At 33.4% G+C, this 19,260-nt stretch overlaps 1 protein-coding gene across 1 annotated transcript; it reads left to right on the forward strand.

Annotated features, from left to right (window-relative positions):
- The first annotated feature begins 9,891 nt into the window (after positions 1-9,891).
- On the forward strand, positions 9,892-17,901 carry LOC108476577 (alternative NAD(P)H-ubiquinone oxidoreductase C1, chloroplastic/mitochondrial). Its single transcript, XM_017778818.2, has 11 exons — positions 9,892-10,110; positions 10,198-10,400; positions 10,756-10,851; positions 11,247-11,313; positions 11,436-11,619; positions 11,968-12,061; positions 12,172-12,384; positions 15,898-16,299; positions 16,470-16,546; positions 17,246-17,349; positions 17,491-17,901. The coding sequence occupies exons 1-11, from the start codon at positions 10,059-10,061 to the stop codon at positions 17,628-17,630; spliced, it is 1,632 nt and encodes a 543-aa protein (XP_017634307.1). The 5' UTR covers positions 9,892-10,058; the 3' UTR covers positions 17,631-17,901.
- The last annotated feature ends 1,359 nt before the right edge of the window (positions 17,902-19,260 follow it).

Consider the following 19,260-nt stretch of genomic DNA (forward strand, 5'->3'; position numbering starts at 1 on the left):
AGAGTCTACTAGAAATATCTATCAAGTACTTGCTCATATCATTCAATTACGGTCCAACTAATCCAACCTTTTCAGAATTAGATTCAGTTTTATGAGCATATTACATATTCATCTATGTTTAAGAAATATATGCATACACTTGGGAAATAAAAAAACGATTGAATGAAACAGTAGATTAAATAAAATATATGATTCAACCATTAAAGAAAATAAAAGTTTTCATCATTTAATCCTAACCCTATAAGATTTAACTCATGGATTGGTGATTAAAATTCAAGTCTGAAATAACATCCAACATCGTTTTAATCAATTAATTTACGAAGAACAAAATAAGAAATAATGGAAGAACTTAGGAAGATGGCTATCGCCAAGTCAATCCTCAATAGCGTCCTGTGATGGCTGAGAGGGACTGCCTTCGATCTCCCATTTTCGTCTTTACTTAGCCGCTGCTCTCAATTGTTGCCTCCGGATCTCTATACTTAGGGCTTCCTCCTTCAACTTTTTATAGGCTTTTTTTTCCTATAATAGCTTTAACTGCCCATAATATCTTCTACTCCTTTTTAGGCAGATTTTTCTTGTACAAGTAGAGTTGGGCTGAAACTGGTCTGCGATGAATGTTGACTCGGTCATTTTCTTGAATTATCATGGCATACAAGGTGGCAAATTATTCAACCTGTTGCCCCAATAAACCTTCACTCATTATTTCTTTCTCCATATCCTGCACCTGCCAAACTACCAAACGTACCCTTCTACATACAATTAAAAGTATCTAACATGTTACCTTCAAAGCTCTAAAAACGGCCCCAATAAAGGGTTTGTTATCAAGCTCGACATTAACAAAGCAAATAATCATGTGGAGTGGAATTTTATCGAGATGGTTATGAAGAAAATAGGGTTTGCTGAGAAGTGGATGAACAAAATAATGGATTGCGTTCGGATATTTGGTTAAATGCAATAATATTTTATCGGATATTATTATTCCCGAGAAGGGTCTCCGTCAAGGGGATCCCCTCTCAATTATTTTTTCTTATTTTGCATGAAAGCATTTTTTAGGATGCTTATTCATGCTCAAGGAAATAAAATTTTAAAAAGAATCCAGGCTAGTATAAACGTCCCTAGGATTAATACCTTTTCTTCGCTGACGAAGCCCTTATTTTCTTGAGAAATAAAAAAAGTGATGTTGAGAGTCTTGTTAAAGATTTTTGCTAACGTATCAAGTTAATAAATTAATTTTGAAAAGTCAATGGTTCTTTTTAGTCCCAACACTTCTAGAGTTCAAAGAAATACTTTTGGCGATCTCATTAGCATGAAGGTGATGGAGAAATTAAACAACTACCTCGGCCTTCCTATTCTGATTGGTAAAAAGAAAACTACGGCTTTCTAAGAGATTACTAATAGGTTGTCTTGCAGGATCAACAGTTGGACCAAGAGGATACTATCCTTTGGTAGAAAAGAAGTGTTTATCAATGCGGTCCTCCAATCTATTCCAACTTATGCACTATCAAATTTCTTGGCTCCTAAAGGTGTGATAGAAGATATACAAGCAAAGCTAAGTGAAACGTAGTGGTCGGTCAAGGAAAATGGCAGATTCTAGTCAATGCTTCTTTGGAAGACTTTGTGTCACCCTAAGGGTATGGTTGGTCTTAGCATAAGGGATATTCGGCTTTTTAATTTGGCTCTTCTTGGGCGTCAAGTGTGGAGGCTTATTAACAGTAAGGATACCCTCTGTTTTAAAGTGTTATCTTCAAAGTACTTTCCTGATGGTAATATATTTCATGCCAAAAGAGTTGACAAAGCTTTCTTTACTTGGTCTAACATTGCAGTTGCAGTAGAAGCTCTTAAAGATAGTTTCGATTGGCAAGCTGGGAGTGGTGACCAAATTAACATTCGGGTTGACAACTGCCGGGTGGAAGGTTTAAATGGTGATGCTCTCAATGTTAATATGCTCAACCCTAATGAGAAAAGTGTGAGAGATCTTTGGTTTGGGGATGGTAGACGTTGGAACATTGATAAAGTTTATAAGCTTTACAAGCAAGATTGGGGTTACAAAATTTATAACTTACCTATAGGGGATGAGGGCCATTGCGATAGAACCGTGTGGTTTCACAGCCCTCATGGTTAGTACACTTTGAAATCTACTTATTCATGGTTACTTTTGAAAGAGATGGGGTTTGGTCTTCATAGGTTCTTTTGGAAAGCCTTTTGGAAGCTCGACACTTTACCTAAGGTTCGGGTGTTTACATGGCGTGTGGGGCATGAGATCCTCCCTACGAATGTCAAATTTACCTCCATTAGGTGTGGCTTTGATCAGGGGTGTCCCAGGTGCGGGGTTGAAGCCGAGACTATTATACATGCTTTTAAAGACTGCCCAACATCGGTTATCTCTATAGGTGGTTGGAAAGAAGAATGGTCGCTGTATTGATTGGCTAGAAAACATGATAAGAGTCATTGATAAGAGAATAATCGCTAACCTTATGACAACATTATGGAATTGCTGGAATAATATAAACAATTAAATTTTTAGGAGTAAATAAGAGGAGGCGCAGATCATCTAGGAGAGGGCCAACACCTTTAGCAAATAATTTCGTATTTGTAATATATTGAATGAACTATTGCTTTCCCAGAACATAGCTATTAAGAAATGGGAAAAACCTCTAAAGGGTTTTGTAAAAATAAACTTCGATGCTACAGTGGGTGTTAACAGAATTGGGTATGGGACGATCGTTAGGGATGATGAAGGCTTTGTATTAGGGGGTAGGGGGTTTTATAGAAACGAAGATTTTGGTGCATGAAGTGGAGTGCTATGCTTTTGAGACTAACATTAAGCTGGCGTGTTAGCTAAATATTAAAGGAGATGTCCTATTTGAAATGGATCACGCTAGCCTGGTTAACAAGATGAGGAACCATAGTACAGATGTCACAATCATTGGTGCATGAATTACGGCATGTAAAGAAGCATTCAACAATTTCAATTCAGCTTATTTAATTTGGACCAGGTGGTCATGTTGTTGATGACTTCATGTAATAGCCTGAATTTTCAGTGGTGTCGGAATAGTGATTCGAGATCACTAAATCCGACAAATGAGTAGAAAATATTAATAATTTAGTGAATATAAGTTAAGTGTGAAGTTAGGAAAATTTTTGAAATAGCTAATAGTGTACTAGAAATAAAAAATTAAATTAGAATCGGAAACTAGATATCGAGAGTTTGAAAATTTTGAAACGAGCCATAAATATTTTTATAAATATTTATGGAGTGTTAATAAGTTAGTATTAAAGTTTCACAAGAAATTTTAAAGTTTCGATAGTTAATTGAATAAAAGGATTAAATTATAACAAATGTAAAATTATGGGAAATGATTAAATAGCTTAAATGATAAAAGAAAGAGGGTTTAAAAGGCAAATAGACCCCAGGTCTATTTGGGCTGGACGGCAAGGTGCATGAAATCAGCAAGGAAAATTGATGAATTAAGGGCAAAATTGGAATATTGCAAAATTTACTTAATAAACTAGGACTAAAGTGGAATTATCTAGAATTCTCATTATTTTTCTGCATTCTCATCAGCAAAAAACACCATAGAAGGGTTTTTAAGCTGGTTTTTCATATTTTACTGCAAGTAAGTTCAATTCTTGATTATTTCTTGAAATTTTGTGTTTTTATGACTTTTACAACTAGGTCCACTTGTTGAATTCATTAGTTTTTGATTCTATGAAAGAAATTGAAAGTTGATATGAATATGTGCTGGAATTATATGATGATTTAGCATGGAATTAGAGTTTTAAATTGTTTATATGCTGATTTTATTGAAAGAATTGAATAGAAAGTGAATGTTTGGGATCTAAAGGTGAAAAAGTTTGAAGTTAGGGTTTTATGTGGAAATTCTGAATTTAAATAATTGTGAAATAACTTATAATGTTAAGGTAAAGCATTAATTGGGAAGAATTAGCTTCATTGAGGGATTAATTGAGCAAGGACTGAATTGTACGAACTGTGAAATTTGGGGCAAAAATCGAAATCAATATTTGCACTAAAACAGTTTTGGACACTAGCAGTAGTCTAACTTTGAAAAATCACCATAAATTGTATAAATCGAATTAGAAGATGAAAAAAATATGAAATTAAAGCTTATTGAGTCTAGTTTCTCATAGAAGAAACGGTGTAAGCAACGGAATTGTAGATCATGAGATATAATAGATTTTGTGAGATAATGTCAGAATGATTTCGGGATCCCCTATTCTGACTTTGAAAAATCATCAAAAATTTGATAAAAATAATTAGGGGCTTAAATTTATATTTTTAAAATCTTTAATGAGTCTATTTTCAATAGAAATAAACATGGACATCATCTGAATTCTGTACGAAGAGATAATTAATTTTTAGTGAAGAAGGGTCGGAATTGTTAGACAGCAGAACAGGGGTGACTTTAAAGAATAAACTGTACTTATTGGCTAAACCAAAAATTCTAAAAATTTTATGATGAGAAGATATATGAGTCTAGTTTCAGATAAAATTAGCGGATCCTAATTTGGAGTTCTGTAGCTAAAGATAAAAATAATCTAGTGACTATGACACCGATGGACAACATTGGAATATACATAAGTAAACAATTAAATTATAGATAATATTACTTATAAGCGGGTTGAAGATGAAGTCAATACTGATAAATGAATGATTTTACAATGATAGATCAAGAACCCGAAGCAAGTCGAGGAAAAGAAAAAGTAGCTGATTAGTCCCTAAATTTTTACAAATTTTACAAATCGACCCAAGTAAGTTCATATGGTTGAAGTTTAATGATTATATGTTAATTTTATGAATTATATAATGTATGATGAAATATATTTATTGATGAATAGAAAATAAAATAACAACCTGAAAATCGAATAAATGATCAAATTGAGTGGAATGTCGGATTTGAGTACTTCGATCAAGGACAAGTGATAAGTGGTAGCCTCACTACACTTATCTCGATCGATGATAAGTGACAAATGATAAGTGGTAGCTTAGCTACTCTTATCTGATCAAGGACAAGTGATAAGTGATAAGTGGTAGCTTTAGCTACACTTATCCGATCAAGGACAAGTGATAAATGTGATCGATGTAAGACCGTAAGGTGACTATGATTTTAAAAAGTGATAAGTGATCATATGCAAGACCATAGTTATACTATGGCAAAGTGAAAGTGAAGTACTCAATTTTCCTTTACCATTCCCTAATTTGGTTAAAGAATGATATATGACAAATGGGCCCAAAAGAATTAATGGAAATGGATAAGTGGTAGTGAGTTTATATAGGGAACTCACCAATGACTGTGATTGACAGGTGAATAATTGTGTATATAGTATAAGTGTATAAATATTTGGTAAGATTTATGTTTTATGCCTATGAACTTACTAAGCTTTTATAAGCTTATTTGAGTGTATTCAATGTCTCTTGTAGATTGACGTGGAAGTATACGGAGGATCGGATCAACACAGAGGATCACACTATCCAGATTATCTCCGGTAGCTTTTGTAAATAGTAAAGAATGATTTATATGGCATGTTTAAGGCTTGGTGATTATATAAATATTAAGACTTGTTTAATGAATATACATTAAAGTAAAGAATGATGAGTAAGTTAAATAGTATAATTATAATAGAAGTATAATTTTGTACTAAATTGATTGAAATGAATTGGTTGGTTGGATTGGTCTCGGTTTTAAAAATTGCAGGGAATGTTAGATATTTATAAAGGGTTATATTGAGCAAAAAAAAAACACTTTGGGATTTTGCGAAAAATTCCTATGGTTTCGATTTAATTCTAGTCTGTCTCAAGTATGTTTTGGGCTTTGAGGCCCATCTAAAGGACACCATGACATGTTTTAGTAAATAAATAGTATTTAACTCGTATTAACGGAAAATTAATTCGATAAACTCCGGTAATACCTCCTACCCTATTCCGGCGATGAATACGGGTAAGGGGTGTTACACTTCATTTGTACGAAAATGTATAATGAGGCTAAAACTTGGTTTTTTTATATGGACTATCCGTTAGATACCCATAATGCTGTAATTTGTGATGTTGCTTAATAAATGAGTTGACCATTGGGGTCCTTTTTTGTTAAAAAAAAAGGTATCTAACATGTAAACACCTTTCAAGCTCCTAATGCAAATAAAATGTCCTAAAATGCCACTAAATGTACCCAAGTACAAGCACTAGCTAGGTCTAAAGGCATGAAATATAACTCTTTTCGAGAGTTATCACACCCCAAACATGAGTTATTACTTGTCTTAAGAAAAATATGCATGAATGCATATATGTGGCAGTGTTGACAATACATGTACCTATCTTGTACTGTCAATCTATTCGGAGACCAATATATACATCAGTTCTCAACCATTTTCTCTCGTTAAAAACATGTTCAAGTTTCAAAGTTTTGATTTAACAAAGGTAGTGTAGAAAATTGCTCCCTAAAAACCAGATTTTCTAAGTTTCATGTATGTTCTAGCCATAGCAAATATCTTCTGGCTTACTTAGTTCATTTGTTACCTACTCAAGTCACTCTTGCTCTAAGCATACTTGTATAAACCATTTATATTCGTTTGTTTTTTTCTTTTTTTTTAAAAATAGAATATATTAGTATATTAGGGGATTTATCATGTCACAAAATTCTTTGACTTGATAATCACAACGGAGCATACTCCAAATTACCTAGTACTCAATCATGTCACAATTTAAACAGAAATCACACTTGAAGCTAAGGCTTTTAACTAAAAAGATGGATAGAGCAAATAACTACCTCCTTAACTACTCAGCTCATTACTACAGCGGATTGCCTCTAATTTATTTACTTTTTATTACACACTCTTACTTAAAATCATCTTTCTAGTCAATAACACGATGGAGCAAACAAAGTGGTGCTAATTTACTCGGCAATTCGAAGCATTGGAGTGCCTACTATCATTTATTTAATAATGCCAAGGCAAAATTACTGAATTTGGTTTCAAAAGTCCCTAAGTTCTTTGGAAAATACTCATTATAACCCGAAAAAATTGAGTATAGAACATCTCATTTTTAGAAATTAATTTTCAAGCAACCAATACTAAGCTAAATTCACCTAATCACTGTCACATATTCTAAATGTATTGAAGAATATAAGCTTATCATCGAACATCATAAGTACAGATTGTACTCCTCATAGGCAAACAATACGTAATAGTTACATTGTCGTGGCAAAGTAGATTCAACTAAACTAAAATGATTATACTAAAATGATCATACATACTAAATATAAAATGCAACCTAAATGCACAGCACACCCCCAAACCTAAGGGATGTATTGTCCTCAATGCATGACCAAATATATAAGAGAACAACCAAAATAGATTTTTTTTACAAAAAATACCATAGCAAAAGAAATGAAATGCAAGATGCATGAAAGAAATAGAAAACTTAGCTAGCTTGGACTAGCATGTAGATACTTCATTCTGCCTGAAAAGTGCAAAATTCTTTCTTTTTTATATTTTTCTTTTTTTTCACTATTTTGTTCACTTTTTTGTGGAAAATATTTTTTAATGTTCTAAGAGAGTGAAAAGAATTAGCATGTAAAATTTCAGATTATTTGGAAAACATTTACCTACTGAAAAAAATTTGAAAAAAATTTGAAAAAAATTCTTGGGTAAAAACTGTTTTGAGTCTGTTTTGCTATAAATTAGTTTATAAAAGCACAAAGAACACCCAAAATCAAGAAACTGATACCAAATGATAGAGACTTGTGTGGAACAAGATCGCAAGTTTTTCCAAGTCGTAAATTTGATCTAGGGCTCTAGACGAATGGTGGAAACTTTGAGTTTGATTAGACCTGAAACACAAACAATCCAAGTTAGATATAAGTAAATAAAAGAGTAGTCAATAAAAACTTAATGACTAAGTAAGAAAGAACAAGTAAACCTAATTGGAAAATTAAGGTTCCTGAGAATCCAAGTCGACCTAGAGAAGCAAACTTATTCTCAATGAAATTGAGCCAAAATAAAGCTAACAAATAGATTAAAACAAATTTGAGAAATCAAGTACTAAAATAAAAAAGAAACGAAGGAAAAAAAAGAATCAAGTTCAGTCAACCAAGAACAATAAAGAACCAATAAATTGATGATGTTTGACACGTTCTTGAAGGAATAAAAGCTATCAAATTGAAATTTAAACAAAAGAAACAAAATGGATTAGTAATAGACTAAAATTAATAAGAAAGAAACCTAAATTGAAAAGAAAATAGGGGCGGCTGGGAGAGAGTCCAAGAATGATAAAATTAGGGTCTCTTGAGTCAAAAGAACCCGTTCTTGAACTTTAAGAAATGCTTCAACCAGATTTGAAATTCAAAATCACAAAACAAAATGTTAGGATAAGTAATTAAGCCAAAAACAAACTCTTTTGTGCAAGATGAATTTGACATAAGGAAAGAAAGAAAGAAATTCTATTTTTTGATGCTTCTTGATGAGAAAAGATAAGAGAACATCCTTCTTGAAAGAAATCATACCTAAAATTTAATAAAATAAAGATTAGATTCAAAATAACATGAACATGATAGAAAAACAAAGAAAAGAAAGAATAAAGATGGAAGCAGATAGAGATGGTATGTAGAAGTCTTAAAGGATCCTTAGAAACAAGATGAATCCATAGCCCCATTCAACGTCTAGTTTATCCTCTAAGAAAAAAAATTATTGGCAATAAAAAACTTGAGGATGATTCCCACAATCTAAAAAATTGATAAAACTTCTTCTAAAAGAAAGCTCAAGAGGAATTATTGAAGAAAAACTCAAAAGAATTTTATTAACTCAAAATATGATGAATTAAAGAATGAAATTATAAATTAAAGGTGGGCGCACTATATATAGCCACCCAAACCTTAGTCCCTAACTAATCTCCTAACACTAATAGAATTTTATGTGTATGCCAACTAAGCATGCCAACTCGTCAAATAACTAACTAATTAATATATAAAAATGAATCTATGGTTGGATTTGATGATGAATTCGTCCAAGGCTCATAATGGGCTCCTTGGGCCGAATTTTTATATGTTGATCCATTTATTTAATAAAACTTGGACAAAATATTAGAAGTTTTACAATTTTGGCTACTTTAACAATTTGGCTTGATATTCAACTTAGTCCTTCTCCAGACTTCATATTGGACTTGTACATATCTTAATGACCTGATTTTCAAGAACTTGGACTTTTGATCCATTTGCTCCCGAAATTGACTAATTCAAGCTCGTTTGTGTAATCCATCATGCATCGACTTCAAGCATCGATTTCTTGGACCAAGAATTTTAAGATTTTAAATCTTGATTTTCTTAGTTCCTGAAATCTCTCAAAATATCAAAATTGAATCAAGATTTGGTTTCTTGATTTTCTTGAAAACAATAAAGTGAATCTTTATTTTCCTTTTGCTTCATATGCATGTCTAAGGCCTTCATTATGAAGTCTTGGATAATCTCGTACAATCTTAACTTGATTTGCTTCACTCTCAATTTCATAATTAAACTTTGTGGTTAAGTAAACCCAACATGTATATGGACCTAAAATTGGGCATTGAACCTCAAATAAAAAAACATGACTTACTAGAGAAAATTTTAATGAATCAATCAAATACAATTTATTATATATTGTGAATTTCATAAATTACAATCAATAAATTAATACTTAGACTCAATTTAAAAACAAAACAGAATTTCCTTAAATAGAGAAAAATTTATAATATATTAGACATAATAAATTTTAATAGATGAAAAATATATAAATTTATTAAATATTGAATAAATAGTAATAGAAATATTTTAAAAAATTTAAAAAAATGAGCATCCTAAAATAAACTTAAGTAACTATTTACAGATATATATATATAGCAACTATATAAAATTTTTTACTCACAGCGGTACCTAATTTTGGGAGCAGCTTGACCATGAAAACTAACGAATAAAAATGTTGGGAGCAGCGTGTCACCAAAAACAACCATAGGAAGCGAAAGCAATTTTTCCGGTACTAAGCAATCACTTCCCTCGCCCTTTCTTCAATGTTCAATGGCGTTCGTTGCTTATTCTGCTTCAACTACTGCACTCCTGCCTTTCAACAGTATGCTCTCTTTCTCTCTCTCTCTCTCATATTCTCATTTGCTTTTCATAATCTGTTTGTCAAAAATCGAAAATTTCTTTTTATTAGGAATTTTTAGCGGGGGAATGGGTAAGAAATGGAATCGACTATCTCCTGGTTATTCCGCGAGGTTGAGGGCTGGACCCTCTGCTTTATCCAGAACATCCAGTTTTTCTTCGGCCGCGGCAGGAAAGGCTGGCGGAGCTCCGCCGCTACCACAATTATCTGAAGCTGAAAAAACGGTTCCTATTTACACATGGCCTCATAAAAAGGTTTGCTTCCATAGTCCTTCCGACAAACATATGCTTTTATAAACTATGGATCGAGGACGGACCATTGGGAATTCCTAATAACTCAGTTTGACAAAAATCATTCTAACTAATATGAAGATTTATTGTGATGACCTATGAACTTGCTAAAATCCTGTCATATTTGTAAAATTATATACGTAACGGCTTCCATGAATATGACATCATTACATAAAGGTTTGTAGAAGCTTTAACGCTGGCACCTTTGGACATGAAACAATGGAAAAGGGACAGTCTGCACCAACTCAATTTCACACAAACGAAAAAAACAGTGTTAGGAATTTGACTATCTCGATTCTTGTATGATCTCTGCTTACAGAAGCCAAGGGTGTGCATTTTAGGCGGTGGATTTGGTGGTTTATATACTGCTTTAAGGCTAGAATCTCTTTTATGGCCTGAGGACAAGAAACCTCAGGTATGTTGAGATCGAATATTGATTATTATCTACTTTACTTCCGTAGTTTCCAAAACATCATAGACTGCGGGGCATGAATATTATGCTGTTCAATGTGACTAGATATTTGGAAACTACTGTTTCTTTAACTTTTGTCTGTTATCTGTTTTGTTTTAGTATGTTACCTCTTAATTTGATAAGTTAAGTAAGAAATCCTAGAAGTTTAGAAGCTTGCAAACTAGCATCTTTTGATTGCTTCACCATGATATGTGTATGGAATATGCACACTTTAGTTCATTGATGTCATTCCCCTTTCTCCTGGTAAAAAGAAGATAGTATCTAAACCCTGATATTGTGGCATATCATTTTTCACCCCTTCTCAACTGATTTGGTTACTTTATCGAATGTGGGATCAGGTGCTTCTAGTTGATCAGTCTGAACGATTTGTTTTCAAACCCATGTTGTATGAGCTTCTAACTGGAGGTATTTTTTTCTAGATCAAATTATGGGGACATGGTTTCTTGTTTCTATTGAAAATATAGTTGAACATTCTTTTCAGATAAAATCAAGAGCTTGATTGTTGTAGTAACTATTTTTTACTGCAGAAGTGGATGAGTGGGAAATTGCGCCTCGCTTTTCAGAGTTACTTGCAAACACTGGTGTTGAGTTTCTCCAGGACAGGGTAAAACTATTACATCCATTTGATCATTGGGGAATGAATGGCCATAAACAGTCAAGTTGCGGTGGCACTGTGCTGCTTGAAAGTGGCCTTCTCATTGAGTATGACTGGTACAATTTTGTTACCCTGACTACCAGACCTAGTTGCTTATGATGATATCTTTGAAGGTTTTCTTAATGACCACTTCTCATTGACTTTTTTGCTTCCTCATCTATTCTTCTGCTATATTTCTAGACTTTAATCCACTGAACACATTTTAAATATTCGATGTGAGAAAAAATATGTATTGTTTGTCTTTTATGGTTCTAACGCTATTATTCAACTCTCCGGCAACATTTATGAAGTTTGCATAAGTGGGCTTCTTGAGTAGCATACGTATACAAATATGTTATTATGGGGGTTGCTTGTACTTTCTGAATGCCTATCTGATGCCATTGTATCTTATCTTGGGCAGCCAGGTTGGTTCTTGCTTTGGGAGCTGAAGCTAAACTTGATGTTGTACCTGGTGCTTTAGAGTTTGCATTACCATTCTCTACCCTAGAGGATGCATGTGTAAGTCCTATAGCTACCCCTCTTGATATCTCAATGGAGTCTTAATTTAGTTTGTTGTTTGCTGATGGATTCTATCTTTTATATCCTTACTTGTTACGCTTTTTATGCAGAGGGTTGATGAGAAGTTAAAAACATTGGAGCGAACTAAGTTCGGTAAAGATTCTTTTATCCGTGTGGCTGTAGTTGGTTGTGGTTATTCTGGAGTGGAATTAGCTGCCACTATCTCAGAGAGACTACAAGATAGAGGAATAGTACAAGCTATTAATGTCGAAAGCACAATCTGTCCAACTGCCCCTACTGGGAATAGGGAAGCAGCCTTAAAAGTAAGATATCAACTTTTAGAAAACATGAGAAATTTGGCCTTTTTTCTTCTTATATTACCATGGTTTTTCACTGTTAATGATAATTAATGATAAATTCTCTAGAGAGTGGTTTTTTTTCTAGTTTTAAAGAAGAAAAGGAGTTTCTATTGTTACATTTATGTTATAGAGGGCTTGTGTTACAGTCCTGACTGATGGGTCTTGTCACCGGAGGATTCACAGAAAACCATTTGTCTTATCAGGGCTCTTTCCCTGAATTTTACCTTTTCCTCATGAATGACCTATGATTAATAAGTGGAATTCGTCAAAGGGAATTCCAGACCTTAAGACTCGTTAGAGAGAATCTTAAATCTTGTAAAATTTGCTTAATCTGACTTAATTATATTGCTATCAATTGGCCTCTTAAATAGAGGTTAAATAGGTTTACTTATTTGAATAAAAGACTTAAAAGCTAAGAAAACTAAAATAAAGACTTTTAAGTAAAGAAAGCCTCCTAATATCTCTCTAAAGTACCAATTAAAAAAGATCTCCTATAAAATTCATAAATAAAATCTTCTAATACTTCTAATAAAATAATAAACTAATCTAATAATTACTTGACGTCTAACATTACTCCCCTCTTGGAAAAAGAGCTTGTTGCATTGTTTTTGGCCCATTATTGCATGTAAAGATATTTCAGTTTCCTTAGACTCTCGATCTTGTGCAACATCATTGGATCTTTTATCTCCAACCAAAATAAATTTTTCCATTGGTGTCAAAACGAGTATGGTTCGTCACAATTGTAACAAAGACCCTTGTCTCCTCACCCTGCCATCTCTACACAAGTCTCCCTTTTAATAAAAGGAGGATCTTTCTTGCTAGCACTAGTATCTGTTGTCGATTTCCAACTACACAAGTCTATTGCCTGTATTAGTTAATATTTTGTCTCAAAAGTTCACGCCAGATTCATAGCTTGAACCAAGTTTTCAGGTTTCTACATCTCCATTTATTCGGTTTGAATCTGATAATATTGTGGTAAACAAATTAATTTGTTGATCCAGTCTCATGGAATTTACACGGGTTAACAGTTCTTAAAATTGGCAAAGGTAGTCTTCCACCAATCTTGTTTGATTCAACTTCACTAGTTCCCCCAAAGGGTTCTTGCACAGTGGTGGTCCAAATCGTAGAGTACAGTATTCTTTGAATGCTTTCCATGAAAGATTAGGCTCTTCCTGCTCCATTTGACGATACCACAATTGTGCCCTTCCTGTCAAGTGAAAAGCAGCTAGACCCACTTTGTCTATTTTTGGCCGTTTCTTATTCGCAAAGAGCTTCTCACATTAGTGCAACCAGATTTGAGGGTTTTCTGTCCCATCAGAAGTCGGGAAATCCAACTTTCCTGTATCATGGAACCACACCGGATCCTATCGTTGTCTCTAATCAGTTTTCCTGTTTCCCTAGCTAACTCTATTTTTTGGCAAAATGCTGTCACTGCTGCCAACCCTTATTCCCTTGTCAAATTTTTGATTGGAAATTATCAATTCCCTCATCTGCAGCATGAACTGATTGATCTTCAACTCTATACCTGTTTTAAATGACTCCAACTCCTCTCTCGTAATGGAATTACCCATTGTTCCTAGCTCTGAAATCAAGTTGTTACCGTCCCGACTGATGGGTCTTATCACCGGAGGATTCACAGGCAAACCGTCTGTTTTATCAGGGCTCTTTCCCTGATTTTTACCTCTTCCTCGTGAATGACCTATGATTAACAAGTGGAACTCGTCGAAGGGAATTCTGGACCTTAAGATTCGTTAAAGAGAATCTTAAATCTTGTAAAATTTACTTAGGGTGTGCTTGTTGGGTGGAAAAGTGAAGGGATGGGAGGAACGATTGGAAAAGTGGAAAGTAAATAAATTTTGAGTATGCTTGGTTGGGAAGAAAAGTGAGAGTAAAGAAAATTGGAATGATGAGAGGAGAAAAAAATGAGAAAGATGTGAATTTTTCAAATATTTTATTTTCTTTCCTTCCATTTTTCAACTCTACCAAGCAATGGAGGGAAAGAAAAAGTAATTTTCTTTCCATTTTTCCATCTCTTCTACCAAGCACACCTATGGAAAGAAAAATTATGTTTCCCATCCTTCCAATTTTCTTTCCACTCTACCAAGCACAGCCTTAATCAGACTTATTTTTGTTGCTACCAATCGGCCTCTTAAATAGAGGTTACATAGGTTTACTTGTTTGAATAAAAGACGTATAAGCTAAGAAAACTAAAATAAAGACTTCAAATAAAGAAAGACTCCTAGTGTCTCTCTAAATTACTTTTAATTAAAAAAGATCTCTTAAAGATATAAAACTCATAGAGAAAATCTTCTAATACTTCTCCTAATAAAATAATAAACTAATCTAATAATTAATTGACGTCTAACAGTTTGCATGATGGTTGCATGCCCAAGAAGGCGTGATTGGTTTTCTAAAATGGTAATGGGCTTACATTGGGCATCAATTGTGATCCTGGTAGTGGATGGATTTTCAAGTTGTATTCAGGAACCTATTATTCAGTGCATGCCCTCCGCTGGTGACCTATTTTTGGATTTATACTACCAAAGGAGAGACTGATCTTAAGCTTGAACTCTGGAGAAAATTTTCATCATGATTGCTGCAAGGGATGTATATGATGTAAAGAAGGCTTATACCAGGAGTTATGTATTAAATAGTATGGCTCTGGTGCCAGTTGAGTAGAAAATGATTGTGTTTAAAGTGGGATAGACATTTAAGGTGAAGGAAAATGTTACTTGGGCTCGAGGGCGAGGTGTTGGATGCAGGTATGTGTTTGACATGGGTATGCTCATTTTTTTCTGAAGTTCTTTTTCCAATGTATCCCCTTACCCATCTCTGAATATCTATCAGATACTTCAGGGAAAATGAAGAGTCCAGGTAATGTAGATAATGCAATTTACTTGAGAAAAAAACATGTCAAAAGGAGAAGACTGGAAAAAACTGTGGGAAGTACTAGAAAACTTTTTGTTTTAATGGAACTTAATGGGAGTTATCATAAAGCAGAATGGTTGAATATGATTCATGTAAGCTGATTCTCTTTAGGTGGAAAAGGCTTTTTCTTTTTTGGTTCTTGAATAACAATAAGTTAAATGTTAAACTTCAATTCTTCTAGCACTAGGGTAATTTAATTTGAAGCACTACTTTTTCACTTTTCCTTAAATTTATTTGTAGATAAGGTGCTGAAATTCTGTAAAAACATGATAATTTCTTATTGCACAGCAGGTGCATTGTCATTTCATTTTTAAGCTGAAGTTGAAGTGTACATGTCTTCATGTTTTGTAATGCTCTCATTAACAATATTATTTCAAAGAGTCAGGCATGGGAGCTTTGATATTAATGCTGTTAGATGTGTCCGTAAGCATATGAAGTTCTTATTATCTAGTCTTATGCTTTTAATTCACATGTTTGTAGTATGTAGATTTTAACTGTTGAAGCAGCCTTAACTTTTGTTTTACAATGTTTCTGCTATTGGACTAGTAGGTTCTTTCATCTAGGAAAGTTCAACTTCTCCTGGGTTATTTCGTTCGTTGCATACAGAGGGTCAGCGACGTGGAAGCTTCAGGTGATGCAACTGTGATAAGAGAAGGCAAGGACATTGCGAAGCACAACTCTGAGAAATATGTTTTGGAGCTGCAACCTGCTGAAAAAGGATTAGAAAGTCAAAATCTAGAAGCAGACTTGGTGTTATGGACGGTTGGGTCCAAACCACTTCTTCCTGCACTTGAACCCTGTGACAAACCCCATGAACTTCCACTGAATGCAAGAGGACAAGCAGAAACAGATGAAACTCTTCGTGTTAAGGGCCATCCCCGCATTTTTGCACTTGGTGACTCGGCTTCTCTAAGGGACTCAACTGGAAAGCTTCTGCCAGCCACAGCTCAGGTATAGCCTGTTTCACTGCTTGATGAAGCACTGTCAAAACTTTAAGCTCTTACTTTTTCTGAGGGGAACTGAAGGTTTTTAATGGATCCAGAACCAAACTTCCTAAACCTATAATGTTTTCTACTTTGCTGATTTTTGTTTGATTGATTTTTCTTGCTTGTTTTTCCCAGGTTGCTTTTCAGCAAGCGGACTTTGCTGGCTGGAATCTATGGGCAGCCATTAATCACCGTCCATTGTTGCCATTTAGGTTAGAATTACTGGCATTTATTAGTATTAATGTAAATTGCATGGCTTGGTATGGCACCAATGAAGTTTTAGTTTTCTCTAAGCCATGTACCTTAATATTATTTTTCTTTGGTCCTGTTCCTTTTTGCTGCTGCGTGTTCTCAATAAAGTCAGCATACATCTGTTCCTCCATTAAGATTTTACATATTAGCTGATGTAATTGGTTCCTTGAAATGTTTTGCAATATGAAAACTACTCACATCTGTAAGTTGAATATCTAATGAAGGGATGAATGTGATCTGAGGTTCCTCAGACAATATAGTCCCAGAAAATAATGCTGTAGTTGCTTCGTTTGCAATTTTGATTAAAAGTAGATCATACTTTGACGGTAGTTTTAATAGCCATTAAGGTTTAGCTTTTATTCTTTTGTTCTCTTAGCTCCCTCAATTTTTGTTGGGTTCATCATTCCGATGATACTGCTCTGTTATGTTGCTAATTTTTCACTTGAAATGACCACTTATATGCCTTCTTTATGTTGCATGTCCCATCTTGTAAAATGGAAAACTTAAGGTCTTCGGGATATAGCTATTTGAAGTTGGTAGAGTGTGCATGTGTTTTGTCAACAAATTTTAAATATAAATATATGTGCTCAAGATTGGTACATTGCGTAAGTTCTTGAACTATAATAAGTTGTCTAAAAACTATCATGTCTGACTACCAGATTCCAGAATCTTGGAGAGATGATGACCCTGGGTAGAAACGATGCAGCTATTTCACCAAGTTTCGCTGATGGTCTCACCTTAGAGGGTCCTATTGGTCATGCTGGTTAGTTGTTTTCTATGCATTAAAAATATCCCAACTTTTTCTATTTTCGCTTCTATATTGTTTTCTATGCATTAAAAATATCCCAACTTTGTCTATTTTCGCTTCTATGTCAATGTTTAACCTAATTTCTCATAATTTCAGCAAGGAAATTAGCATACTTGATCAGATTGCCTACAGAGGAGCACCGGTTTAAGGTGGGACTTAGTTGGTTTGCTAAGTCGGCCGTAGATTCAGTTGCTTTACTGCAGAGCACTCTAACAAAGGTCCTTTCAGGCACATAAATAACTGTTACTCTGTAAGAAAGCAACACTGGTTGGGTCATTGGGTTTTATGTACCATATAAATACATTATTTTTAGTATTATTTTATTTCAAGAGTTTTCCTTCTAATAAATTTGAGTGGCTAAGGGCTCTGAATAATCCTGGGTAGTTGTATGTGGATTAGGTATGCATATTATAAGAGAGATTTGTGTCTGAGCTTGAAACGGCTAGATTTCTATATTTCCGTACTCTTCTCCATCCATGAATACGAGACTTTTAATCTGTTAAAATAGATTCACTTTTTAAAGCAATCCAATCCATTGAGTTGCTTATAGATTGTTAATACGCAATTGGGAAGACAGTGGTTGATGGGGATTCATATGATGGTGTTGAGAGATAAAGAGGGTAGTTTCAGATGTTGTAGAGGAAGATCAAATGTTCTTTTAAGTAATTTAGCAGAGTTTTGGCATGAAAAGGGTGTTTTGTCCAAATATGGTCAACAAAAAGAGGGTTTATATGCTTTGGAGTAATCCCTTTGAGACAAATGTCTTGCTGGGGAAAAGCAGTTAACCGAGTCACGCTGGGTGTTCAACTTTCTCATTGTCTTGCTCTGAGGGGTCGACAGGTGGAGGGCTACATGTTCACCTCTTATGCATTCAAGAGATTGGCGTTGATCAAGGAAGCAACTTGGACTATATAGGTGTAGCAATCCTATGTTTTTGGGCGAGATATCTCCTTTACGTGACGTTCAGTCCAAGAGTTGGACGAAATCTTCCTTTTCTTATAGTCGGAACAATTAATTTGAACAAGATGGCTACAGATAATGACTAAAAACTTTTTGATACTAATGATACATATAGTTTCATTGTCACGTGCATAATACTACTACTTACGATATATATAGTTTCATTGTCACGTGATATGCACGTGAATAGATTTTAATATAATAAACTAATTTATATAAAATGTTAATAATAAAAAGAATTTAAGAAAAATTTAATGTTGAATTCAAAATAAAAACAAAATAAAATTTAATTCAAATTTAAATGCAATAATATATTAAAGAATAAAAATTCTAACAGAAAATAACAATGGAATCATTAGCTATCGTAAATTTTCTATTTAGAATTCTTTTCCTAATGTCATTAAATTATAGTATATTTACTCCACTTAGGTTTTTATCTCGTGTGATGCATGAATTGATCGTATGTATAAAATTTTGAAATATATTATATACTTTAATTTTGTGATGCATGAATTGATCGTATGTATAAAATTTTGAAATATATTATATACTTTAATTTTGAGGAAGAACATTTGAAAGATGAACTTATTATAATATGTAGATATATAATTAATGATTCAGAATCTTAATATATATAGAGAATACATATGATATAATTTTTTACTCGTTAATAATTAAATATCATTAAATTATTTTGTAAGTTTATTATAATTTTTATGAATGATGTAACAAAAATTTAAGCATATTATTCTATAAAAATATTAAAATTAGTAAGTCATATTATTATTAAAGATACAAAATAAATATTTGAATATAATATGAAACAACACAATTAGTTCATTCTATAAATAAATGTTTGAATAGGTGATAACAATAATTTTGCATTGCTCTAAATATATATATATA

The sequence above is a fragment of the Gossypium arboreum genome, chromosome 12 (assembly GCF_025698485.1).
Source record: "Gossypium arboreum isolate Shixiya-1 chromosome 12, ASM2569848v2, whole genome shotgun sequence".
Classification (NCBI taxonomy): Eukaryota; Viridiplantae; Streptophyta; class Magnoliopsida; order Malvales; family Malvaceae; genus Gossypium; species Gossypium arboreum.

What these genes read in the sequence shown, in the direction of transcription:
- LOC108476577 (XM_017778818.2), top strand. Translation starts at nt 10,059, where the DNA reads ATGGCGTTCGTTGCTTATTCTGCTTCAACTACTGCACTCCTGCCTTTC. An exon ending in ACACATGGCCTCATAAAAAG is followed by an intron (nt 10,401 to 10,755) that starts GTTTGCTTCCAT and finishes CTCTGCTTACAG; the next exon opens with AAGCCAAGGGTGTGCATTTT. An exon ending in CTACCCTAGAGGATGCATGT is followed by an intron (nt 12,062 to 12,171) that starts GTAAGTCCTATA and finishes CTTTTTATGCAG; the next exon opens with AGGGTTGATGAGAAGTTAAA.